At 37.6% G+C, this 13816-nt stretch overlaps 1 protein-coding gene across 25 annotated transcripts in view; it reads left to right on the top strand.

Moving 5' to 3' along the window:
* Positions 1-13816, top strand: part of DST (dystonin) — a 499064-nt gene that overhangs the window by 285162 nt on the left and 200086 nt on the right. For all 25 annotated transcript variants that reach the window (XM_055263445.2, XM_063632850.1, XM_055263432.2 and 22 more), the window contains one exon: positions 6968-7134. In XM_055263445.2, the coding sequence (XP_055119420.2) occupies positions 6968-7134 (167 nt within the window). The remainder of the gene's footprint in view (positions 1-6967; positions 7135-13816) is intronic.

The raw sequence follows: 13816 nt of genomic DNA, 5'->3' as shown, positions 1-13816 counted from the left end.
CTGTGGTTCATGCCTATAATCCCAGCACTTTGGGAGGCCAATGTGGGGGGATCACTTGAAGCCAGGAGTTCGTGGACAACAAAAAGAGACCCCTGTCTCACAGAAAATTTAAAAGAATTAGCCAGACATAGTGACACATGGTGGTGGTCCTAGCTGTTTGGGAGGCTGAGGTGGGAGGATCAGTTGAGCCCAGGAGTTTGAGGCTGCAGTGAGCTATGATCTTGCCACTGCACTTCAGCCTGGCAACAGAGTGAGACCCCATCTCAGATAGATGGATAGACGGACGGATGGATGGATGGATGGATGGATGGGTGGGTGGGTGGGTGGGTGGATGGGTGGGTGGGTGGATGGATGGATGGATGGATGGGTGGGTGGATGGATGGATGGATGGATGGGTGGGTGGATGGGTGGATGGATGGATGGATGGATGGATGGATGGATGGATGGATGGATGGATGGTAGATAAGTAGTGGTGGGAGAAAATGGATAGATAAGTAATGGTGGGAGAAGCTAACATTTCTAGAATTTTCTATGTGGCGGCGCTGTGATAAGCACTTGATATGACTGTTTTTATTTAATCTTTAGAACCACCAAAGGAAGACGTTATCATATTTAAGTTTTTTTAAATTGACAAATAAAAATTACATATATTTATCATGTACAACATCTTGTGAAATTCAAGTAATTAACATATACATTACTTCAGTACTTACATTTTTGAGGTGAAAACACTTAAAATCTACTCTTTTAGCAATTTTAAAGAACGCGGTACATTGTTACTAACTATAGTCACTATGTTGTATAAGAGAAATTTATTCCTCTTAACTGAAATTTTGCATCCTTTGACCGATACCGCCCCAATCACTTCCACCCCAACCACCACAGCCTCTGGTAACCACCGTTCTACTCTGCCCACTTCTGTGAGTTCAACTTTTTTAGATTCCACATATAAGTGAGATCATTCAGTATTTGTCTTTATGTGCCTGATTTATTTTGCTTAACATTCCCTCCAGGTTCATCCATGTTGTTGTTAATAACTACATTCCCTCCTTTTTTTTTTTTTTTTAAGGCTGAACAGTACTGTATTGTTTGTATATATCACATTTTTAAAATTCATTCTTCAGTTGATGGACACCTAGGTTGATTCCTTATCTTGGCCATTGTGAATAATGCTGCATTATACATGGGAGTGTATGTCTTTGATATACAGATTTCCCTTGGATATATACCCAGTAATGGGATTGCTGGATTATATGGTAGTTCTATTTTTAATTTTTTGGGCACCTCTATACTGTTTTCCATAATGGTTTTACTAACTTACATTCCCACCAACAGTGCAAAAGTTCCCTATTCTCCACATTCTAAACAAAACTTGATATCAGCTGGGTGCAGTGGCTCACACCTGTAATCCCAGCACTTTGGGCAGCTGAGGTGGGTAGATCACCTGAGGTCAGGAGTTCAAGACCAGCCTGGACAATATGGCAAAACCCCTTCTTTACTAAAAATACAAAAAATTACCCAGGTGTGGTGGTGGGCACCTGTAGTGCCAGTTACTCGGGAGGCTAAGGCATTGCTTGAACCCAGGAGGTGGAGATTGCAGTGAGCTGAGATTGCCCCACTGCACTCCAGCCTGGGTGACAGAGCGAGACTCCGTCTCAAACAAACAAACAAAAACCACTTGTTATCTTTCCTTTCCTTTTTTTTGAGACTAGCCATTCTAAGAGGTGTGAGGTGATACCTCATTGTGGTTTTAATTTGCATTTCTTCGCTGCTTAGTGATATTGATCATTTTTTCATATACCTATTGGCCATTTGTATGCCTTGTTTTGAGAAATGTCTATTATGATATCCTTTATTTTAAATTGAATTTCTTTTATTTCTATTTATTTATTTATTTATTTATTGAGATGGAGCATTGCTCTCTTGCCAGGCTGGAGTGCAGTGGTGCGATCTCAGCTCACTGCAACCTCTGCCTCCTGGGTTCAAGTGATTCCCCTGCCTCAGCCTCCCAAGTAGCTGGGATTACAGGCACGTGCCACCATGCCCAGCTAATGTTTTGTATTTTAGTAGAGGTGGGGTTTCCCCATGTTGGCCAGGATGGTCTCGATCTCCTGACCTCGTGATCTGCCTGCCTTGGCCTCCCAAAGTGCTAGGATTACAGGTATGAGCCACCACATCTGGCCAAGTTTTTTGTTTTCTTATTACCGAGTTTTAGTTTCTTACATATTTTGGATATTAACTTGTTATAAGATGAATGGTTTGCACATATTTTCTCCCATTCTGCAATATGTCTCTTTGTTTATTGTTTCTTTGGCTGTGCAGAAGCTTTTTAGTTTGCTGTAATCTCATTTTTCTGTCTTTGCTTTTCTTACTTGTGCTTTTGGAGTCATATCCAAAAAATCATTGCCCAGTCTAAAGTCAAGAAACTTTTCCTTATGTTTTCTTTAGTAGCTTTATAATATTAGGTCTTACATGTTTTGAGAAATGTCTTTATCCAGTTTGAGTTGATTTTTGTATATGGTATGAGATAAGGGCCTAATATCATTCTTCTTCATGTGGATATCCAGTTTTTCAGACATCATTTATTGAAGAGACTGTTCTTTCTCCATTGTATGTTATTGGCATCTTTGTCAAATACCAATTGACCATAAATGCATGGTTTATTTCTGGGCTCTCTGTTATTCCACTGGGCTATCTGTCTGTTTTCATGTCAGTACCATGCTGTTTTTATTACTATAGGTTTGTAGTATATTTTGAAGTCAGGTAGACTGTGATGCTTCCAGGTTTGTTCATTTTGCTCAAGATCGCTTTGACTGTTTGGGGTCTTTTGTGGTTCCATTCAAATTGAAGGATTGTTTCTTCTATTTCTGTGCAAAGTGTCATGAGAATTTTGATAGGTATTGCATTGAATCTGTAGATTGCTTTGGCTAGTATGGACATTTTAGCAGTGTTAAGTTTTCAAATTCATGAATGAACATGGGACATCTTTCCATTTATTCATGACCAATTTCTTTCATCAGTGTTTTCAGTATAAAGGTCTTTTATCTCCTTGGTTAAATTTATTACTAAGTCTTTTTTTTAAGCTATTGTTAATGGGATTGCTTTCTTGATTTCTGTTTTGGATAGGTTGTTGTTATTATTTAAGTTTTAAAGATGAAGAAAGTGAGGCCAGGTGCAGTGGCTCACGCCTGTAATCCCAGCAGTTTGGGAGGCCGAGGCGGGTGAATCATCCGAGGTCAGGAGTTCAAGACCAGCCTGGCCAACATGGTGAAACACTGTCTCTACTAAAAAATACAAAAATTGCCGGATATGTTAGCACACGCCTGTAGTCCCAGCTACTTGGGAGGCTGAGGCAGGAGAATCACTTGAACCGGGGAGGTGGAGGTTGCAGTGAGCCGAGATGGTGCCACTGCACTCCATGCTGAGTGACAGAGTAAGACTCTGTCTAAAAAAAAAAGAAAGAAAATGGATTTTAGGAGATTATGTGAGTAGTCTGGGTCATTCATTTCATTAACTGTTGGAATTAAGATTTAGACTGAGGCAGCATGAATTGAAACCCTCTCTGATTATCACTACATTGCCTCCAGGTTTTGAAGGGAGGTAGCTTGATTACTTTTTAGAATCTGACCTGAACGTGAAACCATTAACCTGTCATTGGTGGAAGATTCAGGCTGTTCTGCTGAACACACAGATTTCAGATCAGGGCTTATGAATGACAACTGAAGACTTAACCAATTTTTAGCATTTAACTTATTTTTCATTTTAATTTTGGTTGCATAGTATCATGAAAAGTCTGATATACTAGTGGCTAATGGTAACAGTATTTTAAAAAATACCTTAAATTGCTATAAGAGGGTGATGTTCAGTTTATTGGAAGTAGCAGGAAAAGCTGAAAATGGAGGAGTTAGAATTCACCTGCCCTGCTTGTGGGCCTAGTGGAGTCTGGAACTTGGCTTAACCTTTGATATTGTAAAGCTTGGTTCATAACATTTGAATATGCATTGTAAAATTATATGAATGTACTTTTGAATATGCATTTTAAAATTATCGCTTTTTAATAGTGTGTGTATGTATAACAGTCTGAAATTGTGTTTGTAACAATCTGAAATTCATCTACTGGAAACTTATTTAACAAGAATACATTATTTTCTCTTGACATTTAGGCCATTTTCAGACCTCTATACTCCTTTAACATCCTTCCTCTGGTAAAACTACTGCGTAGCACTTGAACCTATTAAGCTGGTACCTTGTAGTTGAACTTTACTGACTTCCCTGGTTAACAGGTAATGCTTTTGTAACTGACTGGCATGGAATTAGCGGAAAACAGTCCCATACAACCCCAGCTATCTACCATTTCTATCTGTCATTATACATACTATCTAGGTGGCTCTTGAATTGTAAGGGTTCCCCCAAACAGTTGATTTTATAATTTTTAAAGGTTTATAGAGACCAAGAGGCTCAACTTTTTCTTTTCTTTTATTTCTTGTTTTTTTGTTTTGTTTTGTTTTGTTTTTGTTTTTAAGGGCCTCACTCTGTTGTCCAGGCTGGAGCACAGTGGCGTGATCATGGCTCACTACAGCCTTGACCTCCTAAACTCAAGCGATCTGCCTCAGCTAGTAGCTGGGACTATGGGCACATGCTATTATGCCAGGCTAATTTTTTTTTAATAGAGACGGGGTCTCACTATGTTGCCCAGCCTGGTCTCGAACACCTGGGCTCAAGTGAGGCTCTCATTTTGGCCTCTCAGTGTGCTGGGATTACAAGCGTGAGCCACCGCGCCTGGCCTCAACTTTTTCATTCACATTTCCTAGATTAGCTTCTCTGAACCGTTGTGATCATAGATTTTCATTAGTTTAAGGCAGCAAATTTTAAAAACTTATTCTTTTATTCCTCTTTATGGGGAATAGAGTTAAGAAAATAATAAAGTCAAGGTTTTACTTCTCCCTTTTTCAGAAAGAATAACAATAACTACAACAATAACATAGCTCACCTGTATTGTGCATGTGTGGACTATGGGCCAGGCATTATACTGTGCTGTTGTTGAATTCTCACAACACAGTATAGTTATCATCATCATTTTACAAGTAAGGGAATGGGCTTAAAGCAGTTAAGTAACTTGAGCATGTAAATGGTAGACATGGGACTTAAACTCTTGGGATGTGCCAGAAAGGTACTGTAGCATAATTTTAGACCAGAATGTCATTGGAACTTGGGCCAAAGAATATTGGTAAATTTTATGCTGTTTTTTTAATCACATAAAAAAAAAGAAATTTCTTCTATGTGTACTATATGATGTGTTCATGTACAGAGTTCTTTTCCATGCTCTGGAGTTTGGCACAGATTCCTGGCAAAGATTATTCAAATTGAGACAGTTTGTTCCACTTTTAAATCCTGACCATTTGTCAAGCAGAGTGTCTCAGACTGTAGCCGAGAGTGAAGCTCCATGGGGCATGGCAGCCTCTGCTGAACACTGGAGAAGGAGTGTGTGAGGCCCCCTGTCATTTCCAACAAGTGAAGTTGTCAGGGGCTGCCAGGCCTGGCAAAGGCTTTCACTGCCACAGCCTTCCTGCCCCGGGTCCCTGGATTGGCTGCTGTGCCTCTGGCTCTGTGGCAGCTGGGAGAAATAAAAGGCTTTCTGTCTGAGCCTGGCACTACCACATGTAACAGGTTTTCTTTGGAGTTTTTTTTTTAATTCTCTACTTTCAGTTGCTTGACTATTGTGTCCTCTGACTTCTGTGTTGTGTTTATAGTCTGTTAGTAAAACTTTAGACTGAAAAGGGTCCTAAACGTTATCTGCTTCTGCCTCCTCCTCATTTTATAGATAAGGAAGTTGACTCACAAACATGAAATGAGTTATTCAAACCTATGAGACTAGAAACCAGGTCTAGAAGCCTGTCTCATGACTCTGGTCTAGTGATATTTTCCCTGTTACAGAATGATTTGTTCTTCCTATGTCTTGCTTCCCATCTCTGACTTGCTCATTCTGATTCTGGCGTGCAGCCTGTCTTGTTGATCCCTTGGCTTTGCGTCTTGCACTGATTGAGGGAACAGTTGTTGGTGGTGTTAATCTCAGCTTTGGAATTACTGTGTGACCCCTGGTAAAGTCACTTTGTGCCTTAACATAATTATCAGCAGATTAAGTAGGACCCTTATCAAAGAGGTGCTTTTGGGAGAATGTAAATCATGGAAACTTGTGACCTGTTTTATCATTATTCAGTGGAAGAGACTTTTAGAAAACTTCATGAAAACAAAATACAGGAGAAAAAAATCAGTTGATAAAGGTTTCAGGTTGAGCAAGCCAAGCAAGGACTCATGAGAAAATTAGAACTTCTGGCCAAATTGTTATATAATATAGTTAATAGGAGAGAATACTATTTCTTTCATTGTTCTTTACACAGAATACCTGTTGGATCAAATTCTGCTCTGCAGGTGGTAGTGTAGAGTAATTTATAGGTTTTACTTCTGATCCACTTGAACTTGGAAAAACACCTCCTTAAATTGTTTTAACAAATCTGATTAGGAAAGAAGAATGTAGAATTTTCAATACTGTAGAGTTTTGGTTTAGTAAAAAGAGAATAAATGCTTTTAAATTGGACACAAATGAGTTAAATCTGACTTTTTCAATCTGTTGTTAACCTCTTTGAAACTCAGATTTCCTATATATAAAATGGATAAAATTTATTTATTTCCTATATGTAAAATGGGGAAAATTTATAAGGGAGAGATATGAGGGCTAAATAAAAATAATTATATAGAATAGCTAATGGTTTGATAACTTTCTACATGTGGGGCATTCTCTTAAGTGCTATACACATGTTATCTCATTCAAATCTCTTAACAATCTCATAAAGCGGGAATTGTTATTATCCTAATCTTACATTTTGGAAAGTGCTTGGCACATAGTAGGTTCTTAATCTGAGTTAGCTTCCTTCCTTCCTAAAGGTTGAACACTTTCTGTTATATCTAGATATCTGATATCCATGTTACTGGAGAGTCAGAGGATATGTCTGCGAAAGAGAGATTGCTACTCTGGACGCAGCAGGCAACAGAGGGTTATGCTGGAATTCGGTGTGAAAATTTCACTACCTGCTGGAGAGATGGAAAATTATTTAATGCCATCATTCATAAATACAGGTATGGAATTTGTGGATTTTTTCCTTATACAACTGTAAGACAAATTTCTTTCATCTCTGAATTTTAAAATTATCTTTTATTATTATAGAAGCAAAAGCATGGCAAAAAATTAGAAAATACAGAAAAATTAAAATAAAAAAATTGGCCGGGTCCAGTGGCCCATGCCTGTAATCCCAGGACTTAGGGAAGCCAAAGTAGGTAGATTGCTTGAGCCTGGGAGTTCGAGAACAGCCTTGGCAAAAGGGTAAAACCCTCTCTCTACAAAAAAATACAAAAAATTAGCTTGGCATGGTGGCAAGCACCTGTATTTCCAGCTACTCCGGAGGCCAAGGCTGCAGTGAGCTGTGATCATGTGACTGCACTACAGCCTGAGTGACAGGGTGAGACTCTGGCTTAAGAAAATAAAATAAAAAATTTAAAAATCACATTTCCACTACTTAGAGGCCATTATTCTGAATTGTAGCGTACACACACACACACACAAACACACACACGGGCGCTCTCACACACAACTGTAATATGTCTTCGGATGTTGGCAGTAACTTTGCAGATAGCAGACTTTGATTTTGCCTCTAAAGAACTGCTGAGTATGAAGGTTAGAGTTTAGTTCGGACTTGTAGCCCACAAGTTTCCAGTTCATATCTCCTAGTCTAACTGCTCTAGTGAGTGGGCTTAACAATTACCAGTTTTGGGGTGGTAAATAGTTTCCTGGTGAGAATTATTAACAACTAAATCCATGCTAATACTTACATAGCACTTACTAAGTGCCAGACACTGTTCTAAGCAGTTTACATATATTAATTCATTTTCTTCTCACAACATCCCTATTGTCATCCCAGTAAACAGACACAAACTGAGACACAGTAAATACTTGGCTTGCAGTCATACAACCAGCGAGTGGCAGACTTGGAACTCAAACCTAGGCAATCTGGCTCTTGAGTTCATGTTCTTATTGCCTTATAAGAAGCTAAATCTCCAGAACGTATTTATTGAAAGTTATATATTTCTTTTTTTTTTTTTTTGAGACAAAGTCTTCCACTGTCACCCAGGCTGGAGTGCAGTGGCATGATCTCGGCTCACTGCAGCCTCCACCTCCCAGGTTCAAGCGATTCTCCTGCCTCAGCCTCCTGAGAAGCTGGGACTACAGGCGTATGCCACCACACCCGGCTAATTTTTGTATTTTTAGTAGAGATGGGATTTCACCATTTTGGCCAGGCTGGTCTTGAACTCCTGACCTCAGGTGATCCCCTCACCTTGGCCTCCCAAAGTGCCAGGATTACAGGCGGAAAACTATATATTTCTTGACCTCAGTTATTATTTTTTTTTTTGGTTTTACAAATATTATGTCATGTTGTTGAATAACTAGCTATATTCCTAAAGCTATGAAGACATTAAATTATAAACTATATATAAACTATAAAGTCGTTAAACTAACCAATTTATTTGATTACAATAAAAATAATTATATAGGATAGTTAATGGTTTGATAACTTCCTACATTCTCTTAAATGCTATACTCACGTTATCTCATTCAAATTTCCTAACAATCTCATAAAGCAGGAATTGTTATTATCCACTTTTACAGATAAGGAACCTTAGGTTTACCAAATTTATACTGCTAATAAGTTAGAGAACTAAGACTCAAAACCAGCTCTGTTTGACATCTCGTTCTCTTCCTCTCTTTCCTCTTTCTTCCTTCCTTTCACTTCTCTTTTCTCTCCCCTTTTCTTTCGGAAATTTCAACGTCTAAAACCTGTAATGAATCCTCCACATATGCACACTCAGGAGCCCTTATTTTTATTTTAATTAATTTATTCATTTATTTTTTGAGACAGAGTTTCGTTCTTGTTGCCCAGGCTAGAGTGCAATGGCATGATCTCAGCTCACTGCAACCTCCGCCTCCCAGGTTCAAGTGATTCTCCTGCCTCAGCCTCTCAAGTAGCTGGGATTACAGGCGCCTGCCAGCACTCCTGGCTAATTTTTTTTTATTTTTTTATTTATTTTTAGTAGAGACAGGATTTCACCATGTTGGCCAGGCTGGTCTCGAGCTCCTGACCTCAGGTGATCCACCCACCTCAGCCTCCCAATGTGCTAGGATTACAGGCGTGAGCCACCGTGCCCGGCTGCGTGAGCCACCATGCCCGGCCCCTATTTTTAAATACTATAATTGCATCCTTCCTTTGTGGAACAACATTTAAATAGAGGTGAGTATAGGTTGCTGAATCGAAAAGAAAAACCAGGATCAACTTGCCTACACTTGTTTAAAGCACCAGATCTTCTTAAGTGAAGGTTTAGTGGCTGCAGACACAGCCATCATCATACTGCACTTTCCAGGTGACTTAGAATGAGAGGCCATGAGAAGGCTGTGCAGCTGGACACGTTCTATACTTGGAATGATAGAATCTTTGTGGCCTTTGAATTAAAATATTTCAATTGTGATACCTAAAGTATTTGTAACAGTGCATCTTTGAGGGTGTGTTCTGCTCTCTCCTTTGAAGTTTTTTAGGCAGAAGCAAAATACAGGAACCAGCTAGTCTTCTAAAATAACCTACTTTTGGCAGGGAGGATGAGGCCAGAGGATTGCTTGAGACCAGGAGTTTGAGACCAACCTGGACAATATAGCAAGACCCCATCTCTAAAAAAATAAAATAGATTAGAAAAACCCCTACTTTTAAAAACAGTGGCCTCTGGACATTGTCTCTGTGGTACTCATGAATAATTATAAGTACAAATTGATGTGTGTGTGTGTGTGTGTATATATATATATATATATATATATATATATATATATATAAAAATAATGCATTTTTCTCCTAAGTACTTAAATATTTCATTGTGTGTGTCAGAGATCCTAAAATTTCCTATGCAAGTTTGATGTCATAGAGCTCTTACTGCTTTAGGTGAGAATTTGAGTCTTTGAATTAGTTATTTGTTTTGAACTTTTATTTTGGCAGAAATACCTTTTTAGAACAATGTTTAGCTTTAACTTAGAACTTTGGTTTTCCTAGTTTGCTTTATTTTCCTTTGTTAAGATTCATGGTTAAAATACCATGTGTCAGGTTTAAATGCTTACAAGATTTCTTTGTTGCTGAAATTCTGTTGTTGTTCTGTGGCTTATAAAATACTATTGTGGTTTCTTTCACTAGAAGAAACCTTTCATCTGTAGAACTTCGTTTTTAGTTGAAGTCATTGAGCCTTTCTTTACTTAAAAAGAAAATTAAGTACTTTTCTTCCAGCATGTGAAAGAATTAAATGAAGAGAGTTGAATTGTGTGTATTTCTCACTGTTGAATGCCTTGATTTATTCTAAAAGGAAAAAGAGACAAAATTATAAACAATCAAAATTTCACCATGAGCAAATTTTTTGGTATTGGACAATAATAATCGCATTTAGAGAGTAATGTCTTAGCTGGGTGCCCTGGCTCATGCCTATAATCCCAGCACTTTGGGAGCCTGAGGCAGGAGGATTGCCGGAGCTCAGGAGTTGGAGACCAGCCTGGGCAACACACCAAGACCCCATCTCTACAAAAAATTTAAAAATTAGCCAGGCATGGTGGCATGCACCTGTAGAGATTTTAGAATTAGAATTTAGAATTTTCTTTGGAGTTTTTTTTTTTTTTTAATTCTCTACTTTCAGTTGCTTGACTCTGCCTATTGTGACCTCTGGCTTCTGTGTTGTGTTTATAGTCTGTTAGTACAGCTTTAGACTAAAAAGGGTCCTAAACGTTACCTGCTTCTGCCTCCGCCTCATTTTCTTCTTGGGAGTCTGAGGTGGGTGGGTAGCTTGAGTCCAGGAGGTCGAGGCTGCAGTGAGTTGTGACTGTGTCACTGCAGTCCAGGGTAGGTGACAGAGCAAGACCCTGTCTCAAAAAAGAAAAAAAAAAAGAGTAGTTTTTTACTTAATAATTGTTTTTACTTGATAATTATTCCCATAAGTTTTGTGCTGTATTTGGATTTGTTGTGGAATTTTATTGGGCTTTATTTTTTGTATCTAGATCAAACATTTATATGGATTTTACTTGGCTTTGGCAATAAAAAGTATCTGAGGTGGCACAGTGGGTTTGGTTTCTGTTGGTTGCTGTAATGGATGGAAAGAGGGATGTGGTTATCCTTATGCAGCAAATTTGCATACTCAAGAGAGAATAGGAAATTTTTCTCCAGAGATTAGAAGGAAAATATATTTTTTACTTAAAAGCAAACCAGTATTATTTGTGATAGGTGATTTAGTAAGATTTTTGGTGCATATCTTCTAAAGATTTAGAAATACTGATCTGAAATAGGAACAGAGCAATAGCATCCTTCACATTTTGTATTAATATAAATTATACTGTTATAAGTTATTAATCAAATATATTAATTTGGATTGTCCAGCACATTTTTATTAGTGTTTCCATAGAGAATATGACTCTTAAAAATAAAAAGAATGTTTGTTAGCCCCATAAGGAGTATTTGTTTTACTAACAATTCAGTATCCTAAAATTTTCCATAGAAATATAATTTTCTAATTTTCATGTTTCTTGAAAGAATTAATATGTGGAATAACAATGAAGAGAAATTTTTATAGTAAGTGTAATTTATAGATGTTACAGAATAAAAATGATCCATGAAGTTAAAAAGTAACAGTCACAAAGTAGTTACCTAAGAAATAGATGTATAATGTTGGCCATGTGGCAGTTTCTGTCCTAGCTGTTTTTTAATGTGTTAGCTTTTAAAATTACCACGATCCTGTGAAATAGATTGTGACTCCATTTTTAAAACAATTTCAACTTTTATTTTAGATTCTAGGGGTATATGTGCAGGTTTGTTACTTGGGTATATTGCATGATGCTGTGGTTTAGGGTACAACTGATCCTGTCACCCAGGTAGTGAGCATCACACCTAATAGGTAGTTTTCAGCACTTGCCCCCACCCCATAGTAGTCCCCAGTGTCTGGTTGTTGCTGTCTTTATGGCATGACTTCATTTTTATCAATAAAGAAACTGAGGCTCAAAGAGTAACTCATATTTTTGACATCACATACCTTTTACATAACGGAGGTGATTGCTCTGAATTCTCATCTTCATATACTTCAATGTAACTACTTACATAACTTCCTTTAGGCAAACTAGATTTAAAGAAATGGAACTGTTGACCAGAACAACTGTGATAGTGCATTCTTGAAGATCAATGATATTTTCAGCAAAGATATATGAAAACTATCGATGAACTTAAGAAATGACTAAATGAATAGTACCATATACCACTGACAACTAAAGTCTTTGCCCCTTGTAAGAAATTAATGACGGTTTAATTTAGTTGTTTAATTAGTTACCAAAGTTGTTTAACCTTAATTAATGAGAGTTTAATGAAGTTGTTTAACTTAGAGTTAGCCTTAGAGTTTAACTTGGAGTTAACTATCTATGAAAATAGCATCAGCAACAACTCATAACAACTTTGGGAAAATTATGGATAATAAAAGAACATTAAGGTTTTTAGAATGAGTAAGAGCAAAATCACAGTGAAATTAAGCAGTTTTAGTATGTCACATTATCCTAAAGAGGATGAAGAGCCTGAAATATGCAATGGGGTAATAAGAATGATAAAGTTATATGATTTAGTGGAAGAGATTGCAAGGGATAGTTCTATAGCTTCTATTTAAATAGGTCACTGATAAATACATTATGTCTTTCCGTTAAATCTGTGTTAGGAAATTCTGTTCATAATTCCTTCTAGGAACTTCTGTGTGTTATGTTCAGTTTTCAGTGGAAAAGTTTCAAATAATAAAAATACCACATACCTGTACTAGTTTCTACTTGTTCTGTTTGTATACTTTAATTTTTTTTAGAATATAATGCAACCTGTTTGCTAAAAACCACAACGGTAAGAGATCTTGGGTAAATAAGCCTTACTATTGCCCCTAACCTTACCTTAATTTTCAATCAAAAGACCAACAAAGAATACTGGATTTGATGAACTTAGATCAAAAGGATGTCGCAAAAACATCTGGTGTGTAAGTAGATTAAAAGCAAGAGAGGATAAAGTAGAATTAACCAAGAGCCAATAGGCGAGGGATCCTAGGAGTATCCTTTAAACACTAGTGGATTAATAAGTCACCAAGAGTTAGGGTTGATACAGAGGAGTGAAATCTCAGACAGTAGTGTTTGTTCCTCAGAGGTAGGTGTTACAAGCAGAGGGTTCAACCCTCCTCTTATTTAAGGGTTTGCCGAGGCATCACAGTAAAATTGACTTGTTTCTTTTTGAGAGAGGTAAAGCTCTGACTTCCAGCTTGAAATTTAGCCTCTGACTTGTCTGGCTTCTCTCATTCTCTCCAAGTAGATATCTGCCCTAGAACATTAATGAAAGCCAAATTCCAAAACAACAGTGCCTAACATTGCTCTGTGTGCAAACAAGTCTGCCTGAGCAGGCATGAACATGAATATGTACCTGAAGGCCAGAGAGAACAGTGCAGAATGTGCAGGAGGGCCTTACAAATCTGAGGTGGCTCTATGGAAAGACACTAAGTATGTCAAGACTAAAACTAGGGGTGTGTGTGTTTGAGGAGATTATTTTTGCTTACTAGTTTCTGCCTGTCTTATGCTTGTTTTTAATTTATCTCATTCGTTTATTAAAATTGCCTTTAAAAAATAAAAATAAAAAAGCTAAACGTAAATAAATAATAATTTTCCTTTTAATGCCTCTGGCAG

This window comes from Symphalangus syndactylus, chromosome 23, assembly GCF_028878055.3.
Source record: "Symphalangus syndactylus isolate Jambi chromosome 23, NHGRI_mSymSyn1-v2.1_pri, whole genome shotgun sequence".
Taxonomy (NCBI): domain Eukaryota; kingdom Metazoa; phylum Chordata; class Mammalia; order Primates; family Hylobatidae; genus Symphalangus; species Symphalangus syndactylus.
The sequence above is the reverse complement of the archived record's forward strand: the minus strand, read 5'-3'. Positions and strand labels throughout refer to the sequence as shown.